General features: G+C 46.7%; 2 protein-coding genes across 4 annotated transcripts in view; one reads left to right on the forward strand and one right to left on the reverse strand.

Annotated features, from left to right (window-relative positions):
• Positions 1 to 143: 143 nt before the first annotated feature.
• LOC135808301 (ribosomal oxygenase 2-like) lies at positions 144 to 8,199 on the reverse strand. The gene is made up of 7 exons (XM_065321471.1): positions 7,604 to 8,199; positions 6,906 to 7,037; positions 6,494 to 6,597; positions 3,800 to 3,926; positions 2,711 to 2,984; positions 1,694 to 2,097; positions 144 to 1,076 (listed from the first exon to the last, which is right to left on the reverse strand). The coding sequence occupies exons 1-7, from the start codon at positions 8,126 to 8,128 to the stop codon at positions 909 to 911; spliced, it is 1,734 nt and encodes a 577-aa protein (XP_065177543.1). The 5' UTR covers positions 8,129 to 8,199; the 3' UTR covers positions 144 to 908.
• Positions 8,200 to 8,416: 217 nt separating this feature from the next.
• The window catches only part of LOC135808303 (gamma-tubulin complex component 3-like), a 29,813-nt gene continuing 18,769 nt past the window's right edge, over positions 8,417 to 19,460 (forward strand). For 2 of the 3 annotated variants that reach the window (XM_065321472.1, XM_065321473.1), the window contains exons 1-5: positions 8,417 to 8,662; positions 8,753 to 8,798; positions 9,625 to 9,689; positions 10,763 to 10,830; positions 19,260 to 19,334. In XM_065321472.1, the coding sequence (XP_065177544.1) occupies positions 8,572 to 8,662; positions 8,753 to 8,798; positions 9,625 to 9,689; positions 10,763 to 10,830; positions 19,260 to 19,334 (345 nt within the window). In that variant the 5' untranslated portion in view covers positions 8,417 to 8,571. Of the gene's footprint in view, positions 8,663 to 8,752; positions 8,799 to 9,624; positions 9,690 to 10,762; positions 10,831 to 15,614; positions 15,932 to 19,259; positions 19,335 to 19,460 lie in introns of those variants that run through there. The other variant, XM_065321474.1, reaches the window with a different exon arrangement.

Below are 19,460 nucleotides of genomic sequence, written 5' to 3' on the forward strand. Positions count from 1 at the left end.
AAAAAGAGTAAATTATCGTGTCCGCTCACGACGGCCGCTAACACCCGGTAAACCCTTCGCTCCATGATAGCTTGCAAACTCTCCTACAGCCACTTACACATCACACAAGTCCATTCAAACTCTTGCATTCACACACTCAACTGTCTCTTTGCCGCAATAGCGTTCACAATGCCTTGTCATTGAGGTTACGTGTTGGAAATATGATGATCACTTACAACGTAGTGAGCGACTGTCAGATTTGGAATGGCGTTTCCAAATGTAGAAAAGAAACTACATTTATGTGTCCCGAACTGTGTATGTACACGAGACAGAGCCAGCGGAAATCGACTGCTGTTCAAAGTATTGCTATGAAGCCTTAAAAAAAGCCAAACTTTTCGGCAGGATAGAATGGATGCTAGCAATGGAATGAAAAATAAAAAATAGCGATGAGATGCACAAATGTTCAAATGTCACATGCACAAACGCGTGCAATTTTAGTTCATGTACGCGTGGCCTGACTCCTTGTATGCCATCACCCGACGTGGAGTACAGCTTGTCCCCCGACAACATGCTCACTACTACTATTTTGCCAACCGTCCTCTCTTGACAGTAGCGCGGAGGGAAAAGCACCGACTCACATGGAGCACGCGGTACCCATTGGCAGGGCGGCACTTCAATTGTGTAGTCTAGAGTTGACAAGCCATATCGTCCCAAGAGAGTTTCACACCAGCAGCCACGAAACTGGCAGAGTCCTCTCGTAAATGCTGTACGTGGGATGATGTAGCTCACGTCGTGTACGTGTTGTCCTCGCTGCCGTAGCAGGCGTACAGTGCAAGTAGTGGGCCAACATCACACATGGAGCGGATCAGGCAGCACGTCCATTGCTCGCTATGCCCTACTCTACCACAAGCGCACACAATTCAACGCGATCAATGTGCAGAGAGCAGGCCAACAGCCCAGAGGTTGGTAACCAGGTCCAGAGCGTCGTCAGCTTCCAAGCCAAGATCTGAGACGGAGACTGGCTTTAGCTGAGACAGCAACTTGCCAACAGCTGGTACTGCGGACATCGGAAGTCTGATAGATGATAGTGAAGAACGCTACATGTCAAAAACAAAACAAGCACAGCGACAAACGAGCGTCAGTGTAAGTAGACAGGCGAGAGGCACAGGACCAGTGCATACACTTTCTACTTCATTGCTGTACAGTGGAGGCAAGCAGAAGGAAACCTCATGGACATAGTACTGTCGTGGACATAGAAATCCAGTCGGAGGTCAAGCGGCCCCAGTACGCTGGCCATGCAGCCGTGAGTACGCATACGATCAACATGTGCACTAGTAGCGCACTGTGCATGCAACTTTCTGCATGCACTGAGGGCGCCGGCCCCGGTCATTCGACCGGATTTCCATGTCCACGACAGTAGCTGCCGGCCGTACAGTACAATTACTGTAAGTACCGGGTTTAGCAATAAGTGCAAGTACAGCATGTTCAAACAGAACTCGGAACATGCACACATCCGCTAAGATGTCTCTGACGATAGTTCCAAAAGGGAAATGGACCGCAGCCATGTTATTCTCACCAGTGCTTGCATGCAACTTTACAACAAGAAAGTCTAGGAGTGCACGCATGAACTCACGCATGAACACACACACACACATACACAGACACGGGCGTCACATGCACGCCATGACCAAACACAAGAATTCCCATCACTTACGAATCCAGAGACTCTGGTCATGTGCATGCGTCGCATGTTACCGAAATCAAAGTAGATGTAGCAAGCATCCTCTTCAGCCTCATCGCCACAACAGCTATCATCATCACCACAACAGTTAGCATCATCGCCACAACCACCAAGCTTCTTCAGACACTTGGCAATAGCACCATTCTCCTTGGCATCGTCAGCTGCGTTCTCGTCGTCGTCGTCGTCGTCATCTTCTTCGCTGCCATCCTTACCATTTCCATCTTCATCTGAATCGCTATCGTCATCAAACTCATCCTCCATCATGTCCGCGTCATCCTCATCTGGGTCGTCAATGTTCTGGCCAACAATCACACGCATGTGATTGCGATGTAGCAGGCACACCTTAGAACCTGCTGTGGGCTTGGGGCCAACAGGATCTAGTAGCAACAGCAACAACAGCAGCAACATTTTCATGATTGCATCAGTGTCGCAGTATGAACAAACAACAATGACCACACCAAAGGATAGGGAAGTACCACAAGTGGTGCAATTTGAGCGACACCTAAGGCCTCCCCTAACCCAGAGCAAGGTATAAGCACAACCGGAAGTGTGCAAGACCTGCCCAAGTAAAGTTCAATGCTACACCAAGGGCTTACAAAGGTTCAGTAGCAAAGTCGATCGGGAGTTGATGATGGATATCTACGTGGATATGCACATGTAACTACGGTATGTGTCATTGCACAAAAATCATCTTCTCTGAACACGGCTCACAACGAAAGTCAGCGGATGCACATCCTGTGGTTGTTTGTTTGAGCAATACACACCGTAAAGTCTTGTATAAAAGCCACACTTGAATAGAAGCCGCAATTTTGGGCCCATCAAATCACACATAAGCCTGGTTTTAGTGTTGACAAACATAGAAATACCTGTCTTGTATAGAAGCCTGCAAAATTTCACCCAGAAAGTCATAGAAGCCGCGGCTTTTATACAAGACGTTACGGTACATGTACAATGTAGATGTGTAGAAAAGCCAGCAACCTAACCACTTACCACCAGCACCGCTTTCGGCTGTCAGATCAACAACGTCGACAGCGTCCTCCTTCTTGCCCTTGCCCTTCTTCCGCTTGGCTGCTGGCTCTTCGGGGGCAGGCTCAGTTGCCGAGTAAGCGGGTGGCGGGGGCAGCCTGTTTCTCAGAAAGTCAGAGCTGAGCAGATCGACAGCTGATGCGGGCGACACATAGCTGGAGAGTTTCTGAACGAGGGTGGCCAATGTAGACTTGACACTGTCTTCAGCATTGGTTGTACGGCGATCGGCACCGCTCACCTGAACACACAAATACAGCACGCACCAATCAATAAGCTCATTGCGCAACGACGTAATTTGTACCGTAAACACCCCATACAGCCACCTGGGCATGGCCGCGTGGGGTGTTGAACAATGCATTGCTGATCCCAGCGTACCCACATGCATGAACTCATACCTTTCATATTTTTTGGCGATAAGCAATGGGCTTATAGCCAGAACAGTTTTAAAGACAACGTTACTACATGCAGCCCACTTCTTCAGAAGACCACAGCATCAAGCCGCACCGAAGAACAATGCTTGATCAACGACACCTGGCCGAAAGTAAAATGTTGCAGCCAGGTCCGAAACTGCTTCAAACTGTTCACAGTGGAACGAGTGGATATTCCCAATTTAAAGCTTGGTAACTTTTGGAGTGACAGGAAAACCTAGAGATTGAAGGGGGTCTTATTGAGGAGTCCCAACCTGGGTGCTCCTTGGCATAACGTTCCTCGCTATGCGCGACCGCTGTATTCAGCAACAGTGGGACAAGCTCAAGTATTCACAGTTCTCAAAGTTGTCACTGCCATTCCAAGCGGGACAGTGCGTCCAGGAAAACAAGGTAGATCAGTAGCAGTGTACTGTAAACCGCTCAATATTCGCGTCACTAACTGTTTGCGATCTCTCAGAACCAGCGAGTAAGCGGTGATCAATGTTTGCGGAGCACTGTGGCCACTCATATGGACCCACTGTTGAAGTTTGACTTCACGATGGTTAATATTGGCATCATGCTCTTCTTGCAAAATTTAATAGCAAACATTAATTTACAGTACGCACAACTACACGGCGCAACCTACCTGCCCACTTCCCGCGGATGACATGACATTGAGGGGAAGACCCTGCCTGAACGCCGAGGCCGATTCATCCTTCATCGCTTCTTCAATGGCAAACGGAAGTGCTATCTGCAACAGCTCACCGTATGTCCTACAGTGAGAGCACAGTCATATCAGGGTTCGCAGCCAACCGAGCACACAGAATTCCAAACTTTTTCCAAACTTTTTCCAAACCAATTTCAAGAATTTCCAAACCCACTCGTGCAGGAAAAATAAAAATTTAAAATATTATAAACCTCTGAACGACTGTCTTCTCCACTACGAGAACAACCAGGGAGTAGCAAAATCCTCCCTGGTATCACTACCATCAACAAATTCACCAAGGTGCATGGCGATGATATCGCCTTCAGCAGCTAGAGCCCCTGAAAATAGCAGGGGAATTCATACGACGAGAGTTCCCCTCCGTAAGTTCAAATCCGCCTCCAGAGGGGGTTCCAATGAAACATTTACATAGCTGGTGTCCATCTCAGCGCTAAAGACGGCTTCATCCTCGCCAGCAAACTCATCTGAGTGCGAAAGGACCTCGCCATCCTGCTGTCCCGACTTCAAAGAATCAAAGTCGAGCGCGAGCGCCAGTAACAAAAAACGGCCAAATAAAAGGCATCACCGGCCGCGCTTGAGCTGCACTGAAATGACTGTACGAGACGCGTCCATGCAGTGAACACCACGCATCGCCAGCGCGTCTTCTATCGCGGCACTCAAAACGGCCACTTGCACTGTACTGCAGGAGTGCAGCACATCTGCGGCCAAAAAATCGAAATTCAAAACTTTTTCCAAACTTTTTCAAAAGGAGCACCTTTTCAAAACCTTTTCCAGACCTGGAAAATTGAATTATAAAATCCAAACTTTTTCCAGACTTCCCAACTTCGCTGCGAACCCTGTCATATGGAAAGCACAACAAACGCTGAGTGTACGTAAAAGGTGTCTATGAACAGTACATGTCCATGGTGCAGTAGAATCAAATATGGGGGTGGGGGGAGGAGGAGGAGGAGGAAGCTACAGCAGAAATACAAGAGTTTGAATCCTACTTTTCCAACACAGATTGCTTATTGCACAACTAGCTGTTGAATTTTAACCTAATTTGGTCTTCCGCAGTGAAGCAGTATTCTAGGAAAAAATGATCTAGATATTCAAACAGCAAACAATTTATTAGGGAGGTTTCGCTCTACGGAATTACGCATGAAAATAATGTAGGAACTGCACGGAATTTTCATACGTAAAAATCAGAGCTGTTGGGTTTCGCTCTACGTGATTTCTCCACGACTGCTAAACATGCGTTGTTGCTTTGGAGACGCGTTGGCTGCATGAGCCCACCGCATGAACCGAAACCGAGTTTTCCATTTTATTTTGCACGTGGTGTACGGTGTGTGTACCTTGTGTTTCACGCAGCTTGAACGTTGCCATGGACAAACGCGGAAAATGCGAAAAAATATTTCAAAAGTCCTACGGAGGACCCAACGCAGGAAAGAGCTTTCGTACGAAAATCCGTAGAGAGATTTACGTATGAAAGTTGCCCTCGCTCCCTGGCGTGTACGACATACGGATTTTCATACGTAATTACGTAGAGCGAAACCTCCCTATTATGGCAATCAGCAGAATCAGCGAAGCGGACATTAGACGTAGTAATCACAGTTTTGTGCCGTGCTCGTAGATATATCCATCTTTTATGTTTGTTGATTACTACGTCCAATGTCCGCTTCGCTGATTCTGCTGATTGCCATAATGAAGTTATTGTCTCCGCGCCGCTTATTAGCAGACAATTTTGTTGTAGATACCTGCAACGTCCGGAGCGTATGTGTTGGATAGTGGTGCATACTCTTTGCCATGTTGAGCATAGAGTGAGGACAGAATGCTAATGACATGCCACAGACAGTGAAAACTTAGCAATGACTGAATACTAGTACCCATGATACATGTACAGTCAAACTGCTATCACAGAACAGGATACCTCAGGCCACATGGAGGCAGCTATCAGTTGAACTTGTACCCGGCCTCATGATAGGTATACATGTTCTATGAGTGCAGTCAGAGAAGACGGCAAGTGCCTAGGTTGGGGTACGTTCTTTGTGCGTTCAACTCCTAGTTAATCATTTTAGGGGCCGTCCATAATTGTCGATCTTTTACACGAAGAGAAAAAGTTTCGTTTATGGGTGGGTGAGTCAAGGGGAATTTTGTTTAGAAAAATACTAATATGTGAGACATCAAGGCATTCTTGCTGTCAAGTCAATCTATTTTTCGTTCAGGGGGGGGGGAAGGGAGAGTCCTAACTACTTTAAGTAAACTTTTTTGTTTCCTGAAAAATTATCGATAATACCGGATAGCCCCATACTGTAGCAAAGATGAAGGCAGGTGCTGTGCCTATTCACAGTACTACAGTCCATTTCAAAACTATAGACGCGTAGGGTTTTTAAATTCCAATTTGGCTGGAACTTTTTGAGAATAGTTTTCGGAATATTGCTCAGGACCGCTCCACAATTACTCTCATATAGTTTCTGAACGATTGGATAACAGACGCCCAATTTGGAAAAATTTATGCACAAAGTGATCACAGATTTTATGTGGTATAGATGCTGGCATAACGGTTTTTGCCTAGGTACGCGTCTATAGTTTTGAAATGGATTGTACTACCCACGCTATGTTGGTTGGGGGAATACTAACCAGTTCTGATAGGTGCTGATGGTGATGTGCGTGCTGTGTGGAACACCGGCTGGCGTGTCCGCTTGGTGAATCGTGCCGCGCGGGAAGTACATCACGTCACCAGCCTGCCCAGCACAAACGCCGCAGGATGACAAACACTTTAAAGCACACCTGCCGTAGATACCAGCATCCCAAAACTAGCGCCCACTACACGCCAACGTACGCTGTGTCCCGCACGTGCGTTGTGCTATGGAGTGGGTGAAGATACCAATAGGCACATCATCTTGTCTTGTCCCGGAATGGACTCCTGCGTCGCTTGCAGGCCAAACATAACATACCCCACCATCTAATTTGCCGCTGCTTAAAATTAAATTCCACCGAATTCCATCAGAATTCCAAGAAGTAGTTGTACAGTACAACAAGGCAGTCCTACCTCCAGAACGATGTCATGGGTGGGATCACCAATGTCAGACGTGTCTAGATCGTCACTGCAAGTCCTAGCCAGCTTCTCAGCGGGAGAATAGAGACGCCAGTGCTTCCGGCCCTCTAGTTGGATGATGAACACCTGCAACACAGCGCAAAACATGCACAGAAATGAGTAAATTACAAGGTGCAAGACTACTGGCGGGGGCTTCCACAGGTTTCCATGGACTCCACAACCCCCATGACAATCTGGTCTCTGCACAGATGATTTTCGCGCAATAGTGGCCTACTGATTAGGCTACCAGGGATTAAACACACCCGTGGCCCCAAACACAACCAGTGCAGCGATGCCGTACGTGAGCGTGCATAAATCGGCCCTGCTCCAGGAACAACTGGAGCAGGTAGCTCTGGAGCAAAACCCGTATTCTTTAACCGCACAGTCGCTCGTGTCGTCTCCCTGTATGCTACAACTCCCCGACGTAGACACACTCCACATAGACATACGCACACACTTGCACACACACATGCACACTGCACTGAGCGAGTCTACAGCCAGACGCTGCACGTGTAAAGAGTCGGTGTGTCCATGTACCGTGTACGTACGCTGCTGAGTGGCATATGCACGTTCACTAAGTCTAGAGAGCATAACTATGTCCTACGTGCTACATAATTTCATAAAGCTACTTCGCATGATGTAGTTGACTTTACCTCGACATCATCGTGGTGGGGTGCAAGTCCTTGCGAGTCTCCAGGCGTCATATAGATATTGGATCCAACCAAGCAACCGAAAAAGCTCTCAAGTGACGAACACAGATGCCACAAGCTGTCTTGAAATTGCTGTGGCTGGTGGAACTGGACCGTGGCGCGATCGCCATCAAACAATTTCCACACGCGCTTGGCAGTGGCACGTGTAGGCTCTCCAGTTTCCTCGTTCTCAGCCGGGTTTGTGTTTTCCCGTGCACCATCCACGTATCGACAACTATTCAAATGGAGACCAAAGTCAATTTTCTCCTTCTTCAGAATCTTGTCGAGAGCTTCTCGGGAAAACAACTGCGTGAGCTTTCCATTTCTCTGGGCTTTAGCAGCAGGGATAACTAGAGGCTCTTTCTCCCAATTCTTGGCAAAGAAATCCTTTGCGTTGGTATTTCCCAATAGGGAAGCGAAGACGTTCTCAGGAGTTTCCTGGGCCCACCAGGGAACTTCCTGAGCCTCTGAAGCAGATCTCTTGGCCATTGCTGACTTGAATTGCTTGCAAATCAATCTTCTCCCTTGTCGCTGTTCGGAAAACACAGGAATATGCACTGCATGCACTGAGCTCACAGTACAGATCATGCAGGCCGGAGGCTTCCACGACCACGTGTACGTGTTCCATGAGGCATGATCCAGAAAGTCAAAAAACGAGAAAAGCGGCACCATAACTACCATAGCAACGGGGGGTGGCTTCGCAAAAATTACGTGAAAATACAGCTTGACAAACGGCGCGAAAGGATTCGTTTCGAAAAAGCTATTTTCTGACGGATTTCAAACTAAGCAACCCATGTGCTGCTTTCTTCTTCGAAAAGCTTTAGCTACCAATATTCCTGCACTGCACAGCTTTTTGCACAACTAATTCAGAATGTAATGGTGTTGCTTGCCCAGTGAACCATTGGCTTTTCAGCTCAGTAAAAGGCTGTGACATGGCAAACCACGCTTTCGGACAGTCGCACCCATCGGATATCAAGTCTGCTTTGTTTTCGCTCGCATCGCATTCCTTACGTGATGACCCAGGTAACCAGCTAACTAATCTGATTCTGTGGCGCGGCATCCACTTTTTAGACGATTACGGTCTTACATGCTCTGTCCTATTATATTTTTCAGTTGCAACATCTGCGGCGTTCTCCCACTGCTGCAAAATTCTTGACAGGTAAATTGTGTTTCTAAAAGTTTCACTCTTCTAGACTGTAAGTGTTCTCAACTACTTAATTGTTGTGGATTATTCACGCCTACTGACAGGTTTCACTGTTCTCTCTATAACTCGAAAGCAGTGGTTTCTTTATGGCCAGTCACACATACAGTTTGTACCAACGTCAACAACATGCCATTCTAACAAAATAAAAAAAACTATAATTTATTATTAAAACAAGGTTATAGCCAAAACAAAAGTGAAGGGGACCGGGGATCATTGGACCCATATTTTTGTGATTTTAACGCCATCTTGGCAGCTTTCACCGACATCAGTAAGCAAACGACCAACTTCCATTCCATGTACAGTGTTTTATTCACCGGCCACTGGAACCCGCCATGGGTATGGTTTTCAGAGGCAAGTGATGATTATAGGAAACAATGACTCATACACTGATGTGCTACTGCTACATGATATGTACTCATCATGCATATAAAATCATTAAAATGGTGGCGCTCGCACTCTGAAGGGTGGCTCATTCATTTTGAAAGGGGTTGGTCAAAAATTGAAGGAGAGCGCAGCGCCCCGCTATGTCGCTTTGGCGAGAACCCTGTATAACTGAACACGAAAGTGAAAAACAGGAACTAACAAATGCACTTGACAATTGGAGAGCCTGTCCTCCGACAGTGAATCAATCTTTTTCTAAAGCAAGCAGAAATGTTGATTGGGCACGTCAATACTCAGCTCAGCAGTTACAACACGTCTTAAGATGTTCACAACGAGGCTGCAAAATGACCAGATCATTCCCATCCATTGCTGTATCTGTTCAATGCGCTTGCATCTTCAGCCACCCGGAGTCCAATGTCTTTTGCAAGGAGGATCGCTTGATCTTGGATCGAATCAATTCACGACGTTAGTCTGGAGTTTGTCCTCTGTGTGTGTGTGTGTGCGTGCGTGCGTGCGTGTGTGTGTGTGTGTGTGTGTATGCAGGTGTGTGTGTGTGTGCATGTGTGTCCACGTGTATGTTTGTGTGTGTACTTCGAAGTATGTGTGTGTTCATGCATGCATGTGTTCTGTGATGTGTGCATGTGTGTGTGTGTGTTGCGGGGGGAGGAATTGCGAGCTGGTATCGTACCTTTTATGGAAGAGAGCATTCAGCATGTTTGTGTCCTATCTTTCATCAATTTTGTTTGTTTTCTGTTGATATGATAGGCGGTCAGCCTTTGGGTCATCCTAATAAAGTTATTATTATTATTATATTTATAGTAAGCGTGTACCGGCGGCAATGGATAGAATGGGAGAAGCCAGGGTTTTAAACACTTTTTTTCACCAATACAGACCGTGATTATTCCTAAGGGCCTGGTCAGACTGCGGCAAATTTTGGTTGCCTGACGAAAAAGGAACAGCGTCCAGAATTTGAATCGCGATCACACTACACATGTGGGGAGAGTGAAAATTCAAACTTCATTTCGAGCGTCAAGTGGTAATCTCCACGAACGACGTCAAATTCCTTCACCTTGGGGATCGCCAACACCTTCAGTGCAATCCTTGCAACCATCCTTATGAGTTTTGTTGTTGTCCGTGGCCAATTAGCTCCTCGATATCGAGATGAAAAAATCAGTGATTATCAGCGTCAATGGCGTATCAGCGTCAAATCCTGTTTGGAGCGGAAAAGCGTGGTCCGTTCTTGCTTTTTTTTTGGAGCATCAACTCTCGCTTTTGCCGCTCTGGCGGCAAGTTACTATGGAGATGCGGATTATAGTCCTAGGATTATTTCGATTTTGCCGCAGTCTGACCAGGCCCTTACCGAAGCTTTATCGTTCGAATCGGGGGTAGTTATTTTCCAGCGCAATTGCTCCGTTTCCAGGTATCCTGCCCTCCAAGTATCTGCATGCCATGCAAGGGCCCTCGAGTGTTTTCTGCTAGCAGCATTTGATGTGTGTGTGTGTGTCCGTCCGTGCATGTGTCATTTTCTACGTATGTAGTGGCAAGGCAAGGCAGGGAGCGTGATGCTGTGCGTGTCACTGAGCTCGTGCAGAGGCTGGAGGCTATGGTATGGTGTCTTGCTCATCTTTTCACAATCCTTCACTACCCAGTACAATGCCCCGTTGCCTGTCACCATAACGCATAACGCATACATTAGAGAGGTTACGCACAATGAAAAGTCGTAAGATCTTGATCGCCCGGGTTCGAGTAGCGAAAGTTGCTGCGAAGATTCGTCCAAACGCGACCGAAACAGAACAGATCTACGAAACTATTTTTCGTCACATGGAGTACTAAAATGCTGATATTTTACAACTCCCGGTCTGGACTCTTTTCATATCCACAGCGCCAGCTTCGACCTTCTGCGAAAAAGTTCACATGCGCGCAACCTCACGGTTTACGTATTTTCGTTAGCTTTTTTCGTTAAAATATATTCGTTATGGTGCTACGGATTTTTGTTGTGCGCAGCCTCTCTATTATGATGATGGGTGTAGACACTGTGGTGTGGTTTGTTTCAAAGTTTACCATTACCATTTACAAGTGCTTGTACCGGCCGATTAATCACATCACAGAATGAAAGTTGCCACAATTTCCCGAAATGTGGACACCCAACGAGTCATAACTTTAGTTTACCTTGGGCAATTTTTACGATCTTGGGCTCCTGGAAAGATCTCGCTATTAAAGAGGAACAATTTGAGATTAAACTCAAGTCAGCACATGCGACGAGGCCATCGCAGCAGCCCAGAGACAGGGCAAGAGCGCTGGAATCGTCCTGAAGATCGATCCTCATTGGCCATTTCACTCTCCTTGCTCCTATCAATCTCAAATTTTGCGAAGATTCACTCACGTCCCATTCACGATTTGAATCCATGTTCCAATAGAAACAACCAGCGGATATTGGGATACAGTCAGACCTCGTTTATCTGGTCCTCTTTTATCCGGATTCCTTGCCATCCGGAAGAAAATCGTTGGTTACCAATTTACAGCATATATCATGCATACATACAGTATGTGTGTTCGATTATCCGGTTCCCTCGCCTATCCGGATATTTCTGTGGAAAGTAGTGGTGAAACGAATGTCAAAACCTACTAGTCGAATATTCTTCAGCTTAACGAACGAATGAACGAATATTCTTTTGGTAACACAGATTACATCACATGCCCTCCTCTCAGTCATTTGATGGATATTGTCAATACTAATATATTATTAGGTATGACAAACGGTAGTGCCACGTAAAATATACTGCCACATAAGGCTACTTCGAAGTTCATAAATGTTATGTGCAACATTGGCAGTCCAGTATGGACATACATTTGCATGCATGCAGTACAAAGTCACAGGCAGGCTGTACGCACTGCACTATACCATGTTCGGCGTCCATGTATGTGCATGCACTGCATTCGAAGTGACGTAACGAATACTCGAATGTGACTTAACGAATATTCGAATGTGACAAACCGAACGAATGTTCAAATATTCGAATATTCGTTTCACCACTAGTGGAAAGCAGATGTGTGCGGTTAAGCGAGGTCTGACTGTATCCCCAACTCAGTGACAAGCAGGCGCTTTTTTCGAGCAAACGTACCGTGGCTCAACTTCAAAGAATCGTAGCACATCAACGGTACATCCTATCGCTCGGCGATGGAATGATACGAGTTTCCTCTTCGATTTAGATGATTATTTCGATGGTGAAAACCGGCCAAATATTGACCAAGTTATGAAACAGTCATCATGTTTCCTTCAACAGCGCACTCGGTCAGTTGGAGGGCCTGGTACTCCTACTATACTGGCAGGAACACACACACACACACACACACACACACTTGTACTTGTACTTGTTGCTCACTGCCAAAACTGGTCACGTGGGTCTCCCCGGGAGAGGGGAGAGAGACTCAAAAGGAATCTTGGAAAGATGACTCAACTGGCTATTGAACCGCCCAACGGCCGACACCCCCTGAAATCCCCAAAACTCTGGGTGGACTTGAAAATGATCCCGCTTATGGGCTCACCACACCTCAGTAAGTGGGTGAGGACAAGGTGCAGAAAAAGGATTGACGGCATCAGGGTATCCGTCCTGGGATCCAACTGCAGTTACCCCTGCCCCCAGTGAAGGTAATACTTGCTACTAGTGTGGGTGGCTAAATCAGAGTGGATCTGATCTAAGCGTCACTAGCATCATTGATTACACAAGAGTTAATCTAGCCAGAAGCAGTCCATGGTTAACAGGTATGTATACTTCAAATAGAAAGTAACCTGAAACCAACAAAGGTGGCAGATACAACAATACACCTTCAAGCAGCCGAGCCTGTTGGCAACAGACCCAACACAATCAGGCATAAGTGTACCCACCAACCGGACTAGCTGGCACACACACACACACACACACACACACAGACCTTTTGACCTTTTGACCTTTTGATGCCCATCACCGGAGGCGCTGATAGCGATGCTACAGCAGAAGCCATAGCAATTGTGCTGGGATTGCACCATTCAACAGCTTGCAAGGCTGAAGAATTGACTGCCATTATACAGCCTGGTCTACACCACACAGCTATGAACACACACACACACCACGTACACACACACACACCTTGTACACACACACACACACACACAAACCTCGTACACACAAACACACACACACACACACACACACACACACACCTCGTACACACACACACACACGATTGCTGCCAATGGGCTGCAGTACTCTGGCTCTGGTACCGGCCCCGGCTCGGTAGCTGGCAAGCACTGTCGACTGCTCACCGATATAAACATAACTTTGAATGTTCAGTGATGCTTTGCAGGTAGTTTTTACAATAGTGTGGAAAAGAAGAAAACATATTTCCTTAAAACTGATGTGGCTACTGTGCGAGCTAGTACGGGCATCAAGCAATGAAATGACAAGCAGCAGCAGACTGTACACAAAAGTCTTGATATACATATAGCGAAGTATCACACTGTAATTTCACAATTTCAGTGTACATTTATTTTCGGTACTTTCGGTGCATCTGTTTCATACTTTTAATTCCAATACACCGAACAAACACTAACGCAACTGCTTCTCTGTACCTAAGATTTCTGTTCACCTAACCTGGCCTTCTGCCCTCATGCCGAAAATATTGAGCACCTGAAATTTCTGAAATTAAGAGTATATGCTTAAGACAGCATGTCATGCGCACACCTACTGTGGCATTACTTGCTGGTCACTAGATGGCTGAGAACCATACTCGTTATCTGTAGCAGCACCACTAGCAATACGCTGCTGCTGCCTAGCTTGCTACTTGCGGACGCCACAGGTATGACAACAAATGTGACGCTGGTTGAGGTGTTGTCAGCATCAACCGTTGCTGTGCATGTGATTACATTGTTATTCCAGCCGTTGTAGTCCTTTACCGTGTAGGAAACAACAGTTGAGGCGATGCTCTCTTGAAGAAGGATGTCTTTTGGCTCGGTGGTGCGCCGTTGGAGGTAGAGCCTTGTGGCGTTGGTCCTGGTGCAGGTCAATATGACTTCCTTTTGATACTTGGGATGGACACGTAGTGTGCCGTTAAATGGAGGCGGCGAGAAACGTGGGTTGTTTACACTGTCTGACTGTCCACTTGCTGGGCTGGACTTTGTCAGGACAACAATCGCTGCAATCCATAGCATCACCATCACCTTGCTGGTGTTGTGCAGTCCCATAGTTATGCTAGCAGAAGCAGGCCTCTGTGTTGAGTGTGCCATGGTCTAGTGGCGCTGGTGACTCCTCTAGTCCTCGTGTTGCTACTGCTGCTGCTGCTGCTGCTGCTGCTGCTGCTGCTGTTGCTGCTGCTGTAGCTGTTGCTGGTTCTGCCTGTATAGCTGTCAAGAGTACCTGTACAAGTATGCCTTGCTCTGTTGCACTAGTAACTGGAAAGTTCCTCTGTCAAGTTGGTTGAAAGGGAAAGGCCGCAGTGTCGGCTGTGCCCTGGCCTTTTTATAGCTTGTGCACCCTGACGGCCTGAGTGTACATGTGTGACGCAGCACACGGGTTGGCGGTTTAGGCGTTCTCTCTTGAGTTGCCGAGCATACTGCTGCCATGCCGTGAGTTGAAACCAACCGGGGGCTGAAGTGCCACCCGTCTGTCGCAAGCGCCCGCTTCCTCCTCGTATCCTGCTGTGCAGGAAGCGCCCGGAATAGTACTCTCCTTGATTTACACGTTGTGATGATAGGTGGTATAGTGTGGCTGGTGTTGTTATCAACAACTCTCTCCTGTTATGATATACTGGTACCTATGATCCACTCGACTTCCCTGATTTAGTGCAGCCCCAACATTGTGTTGGTGTATTGTATTGCGAGCAGTGGTGACCTTCGGATGCTCGACATGCCATGACAGTGTACACTGGGAAAAAGCCAGACGTAGCTTGTGCACCCCCCCCCCCCCCCCCCCACACACACACACTGTGTGTGTGTACCATGTATACATGTACATGTAGGTATGAGTGTCTGCCCTTGCCCTTTGTCATGCTTGACTGCACGTCTGCCTGTTAGCCTGACCACTTGGCAGGAAGTGTCCACTTCCTGTCCTATTGGGGGCAGTGTGCCCAGGTGTGTACATTACTGGCACATGCTAACATCTGGGAGCAGTACGGGAGCAGCCCACTGCCAAAATAACTCTTTGCTTGCCCACAAGCTTGGCTAGTAGTATGTACCAAGATATACATGACAGTGTCGTGTGTGTATGTGTGTGTGTGTGGTGTGTGTGTGTGGTGTGTGTGTGTGGTGTGTGTGTGTGGTGTGTGTGTGTGTGTGTGTGTGTGTGTGTGTGTGTGTGTTGTTAGATGGGTGGAAGTGGAAGTCTGCGGGTGGCTGTTGTTCTTGTAATCTGCTGTCTTGATCGAGTATCTATTTGCATCGCATGTGCTGTGCGTATTGGATCCAGACTACATTGCATGTGTTATTCCATAGGATGCACTGCATTCTACATGTAGAGAGAAACTTCAGTGAAATGAATGTGCTTCCAAGGGCGGTAAAGTCTCTACTTTCTCAGGTTCAGATTAACTGTCGCAGCTCTAAGAGCAAACGTATATAATAGAGCATTTGTTAATGTGAGCAAGCCCCACTGCACCCACTTTATTACATCATCCTGATGACGGCTCCTAGCCGAAAATTGTTATTTGTAGCGAAGAGACCACTGGATTTGAGAATGGTGTGTGTAGGGTTTTTCATATACGAGAGCAACAATTTTAATGAACTGGAGGAATTACGTTATAATCGGTGCACTCTATGCAAGGTCAAATGAACTGACCGGTGTAGTATTTTTTAGGCTCCTCCAGAATACTGCTAGTTCTTTATAGAGTGAGTTTCGTTGTCTGAAGAAAATGTTGAACAGTCTCTGCTTGGATGAGGACTGCACCAAAGCTGAGCGGTGGAGCACCGCTGACCTATAGCGAAGGTCTCTGCCTCTCTACTTTGATTCCTGGCGGTGACAGTCAATTTGTTCTTCAGGCTTTTCTCCTTGTCATTCCCTGAAACTGATGAGTGTTTATAATTTATTTAATGTTTAAAAATTATTTTTCATTGCTATCAGGTTCGGCCTCATTTTTTCTGTGCTGCGCTGATGAGTCCACAAAGGACGAAACAGTTCTGTCCGCAGATTGAGAGTGTATATATCCTATAGTTTTCTTGCATTGACACTCAAGAAAAGAACAGGCTTTATATATTGTAGGCTCCTTGCAGTCAACATCTTCATCTATGTCCCATAGTAGGTTGTATTCAGGGTAGTGTGTGCTGAGCTGCATCACTGTATGTGCACCAGTGCTATTCTAGCATATTCTGTTGAGTTCTGAATGAGTCATGCAAGTGACGTACGTGGAACCTTCATCAGAATGGCTTGGCGAGGTTCCTTTTTGCTATGGGGGTGAGAGTGACGGGGTTGCTTGGCTATTGTGCGAGTCACTGCACATCTACTCTGATCCTAGACTTGTGTTATCCGCTGTTGTGTGGGCTTGTAAGAGGTGTGTTGGTGGATGGCGCCGTGGTGTGGTCTAACTCAATACAGTGTCACTGGTGTGGTTCTCATGCACTGTGTAACGTCATCCAGATCACCCTTCTGTCATTCCACCTCTCTTTCCCTACGTAATTGCCTTCCATCTGCCACCCTGGACACTCCTCTCTCTCTCATCTTCTGCTTGTCGGGCCTCCGTCAATGTACACACATCTACCGTCTACCGCAGTGTAGTGTTCTTTGCTGTAATACGTCCGCTGCTGTGCTTGTCTGTACTTGTCTATATTCTTGTTTGTATTCTGGTTTGTATTCTTGTTTGTATTCTGGTTTGTATTCTTGTACGCTTACTGCATGTAATGCGGGAAATAGTGCATGTGCATCCCTTGTTCCACCTCCACCAAACACACTCTCTGGCCGACCTCACACACCAGCAACATGACTCCAAGTTGTAGGTACTGACCAATAGTTTTTCCTCCACACTGCGCTGTTTCGACCACTATAGGTCTCATCAGTGAAGCTGCTGGTTACCCTTGGAGAACAAGTATCCTTTGTTGGCAGCACAACCCGATACTGTTACTGTGTTGGTACTTAATTTCTCTCTTCCGCTGGCACCATACCAGCAGAGAAAACGGGTGTTGCCGACTCTCTGGAGACTCCGGGCTTGGGAAAGCTGAGGAAAGAAAATCTGTGTTGTTGTTGTTTGCTACTTTTGTTGCTGTTCGCTCCCGGTGGTGTCGAGTTGGTATCCAGTGTCAGGTGGATTGTTTCCTGTTTGTATCTGACCTTACTACAGTGTAGAGTGTATGTAGCAGCAACAACAGCAGCCACCGATAGCTCATTAGCATTGTCTATAGTAGCTGCGTTAGCAAAGGACATGGTACTGGCTAAATAATCCTGTCTGGAGTCTAAGCGCTGTGCAATGATTTCGCTGACTGTACATCTGAGTGTTGTATTAGGCTACCTTCACATCCAAGTCTGCTTGAGGCCTTGTACCCTCATCCCTACAGTGATTACCCGACCTCTTTGAAAGTATTGTATTACATCAGTACATGATTGTATTGCATCAGTACATGTATCACAACAGTGCCTGTATTACTATTACATCAGTACATGATTGTATTACATCAGTAGGTATGCTGTGGCAAAGTGCAGAACCTAATGCACATGCCGGCTAGTCTCTCTCTCTCTCTCTCTCTCTCTCTCTCTCTCTCTCTCTCTCTCTCTCTCTCTCTCTCTCTCTCTCTCTCTCTCTCTCTCTCTCTCTCTCTCTCTCTCTCTCTCTCTCTCTCTCTCTCTCTCTCTCTCTCTCTCTCTCTCTCTCTCTCTCTCTCTCTCTCTCTCTCTCTCTCTCTCTCCCTGTCTCCCTCTGTGCATGAGATAGCATAACAACTGCAGGAATGCTAGTAGCACGACTACACAGTGACATGCAGATGCACCAAGTGACAATCACGTGAACGACACGCAGGCTTGTGCTATACCAGAGTATGCACTATGTATTAGGGGTCAAACGGGTGTACCTTTAACTAACGAACGGGTAATTTTCTTAACGGGTGGGTTAACGGGTACCCTTTAGCAGCCATGTTTTTTTTTGTGCAATTTTCGCATAAATCAAGATATAATCTATCTGTTCTCGGGTTGCATTTTGATATCACAATGTGATTCGCAAATTGATTGGTGTCTGATAGTCGCAGAGGTAGATCTACTAGGTGCGAAAATGCAACAACAATGCAGACATCCAGCGTGGAGTTGTAAATAATTGACTCCCGCCTGGAATACACGATCCCTGCAGTGTTGCTCCATACTGACTGGTTCATCAAAATCCAAACGGGTACCCTTTTACTAACGGTACCTGAGATTATCGGGCGGGTACCCGGGTAACCGGTACACCCCTTTGACCCCTACTATGTATGCACTGCACTATGTATGCACTGCACGACGGCCGGTATTGTTTTTTCAAAGCCCTCTAAGCTCCGTGCGTATGTGTGACTAAACCAACACTGATCGCGCAGACACACATGACCAAGATGGTAGAATATTGCCACGCAACGTTGATCACGTCCACACTGGATATCTATGCAGTGTGGCAAAGTTAGGTTCTGCACTTTGCCACAGCATACCTACTGATGTAATAGTAATACAGGCACTGTTGTGATACATGTACTGAGAGAGAGAGAGAGAGAGAGAGAGAGAGAGAGAGAGAGAGAGAGAGACTAGCCGGCATGTGCATCATGCAGTGCACATCATCAGTATCAGTCTGTTCCCACTGTGTACCAGGCGTATTCCCAGTAATGTGTATGCATTGTATTACAAACTGATACTCAGGAGGATTTCAGGAGTTTTAGGCAAATAGCGTCGCTTGGCAGGGGGCCTATGCGAACATACCATGATGCTTCTGCTTAGTCCAATGCGGCTTCTCGTGCCCTATGCTGCTTGCATTTCTTTTCCATTTGCTTTGGCAAGAAAAATACTTGTTTTATCTTGTGATGATGTTAAGTTGATTGTTGGGCATTTCACCCCTTTGTTCTTTCAGGGCCAACTCTCCAATCGGCCGGCCATCCTCTACTTCCTCTTCCTACTTGGCGGGAGCTCTGCGTCTGCTACTGACGTAAGGTTTGTGTGTATATTGGGAGGTTATCGTTTCAAAACAGAAGTCAATGCTGTGTTCAATAAGACAAGCTGAATCGACATTTTTTCACTTCAAAGTATACTTTATTCATGCAATTCAGCTTGT

Source organism: Sycon ciliatum, chromosome 2, assembly GCF_964019385.1.
Source record: "Sycon ciliatum chromosome 2, ocSycCili1.1, whole genome shotgun sequence".
Taxonomy (NCBI): domain Eukaryota; kingdom Metazoa; phylum Porifera; class Calcarea; order Leucosolenida; family Sycettidae; genus Sycon; species Sycon ciliatum.

Coding starts and splice junctions, on each gene's coding strand:
- LOC135808301 (XM_065321471.1), bottom strand. CDS start 8,128: ATGGCCAAGAGATCTGCTTCAGAGGCTCAGGAAGTTCCCTGGTGGGCC. Junction 7,038..7,603: donor CCCACCACGATGATGTCGAG/GTAAAGTCAACT, acceptor GCTGTGTTGCAG/GTGTTCATCATCCAACTAGA. Junction 1,077..1,693: donor TGACCAGAGTCTCTGGATTC/GTAAGTGATGGG, acceptor TTTGACATGTAG/CGTTCTTCACTATCATCTAT.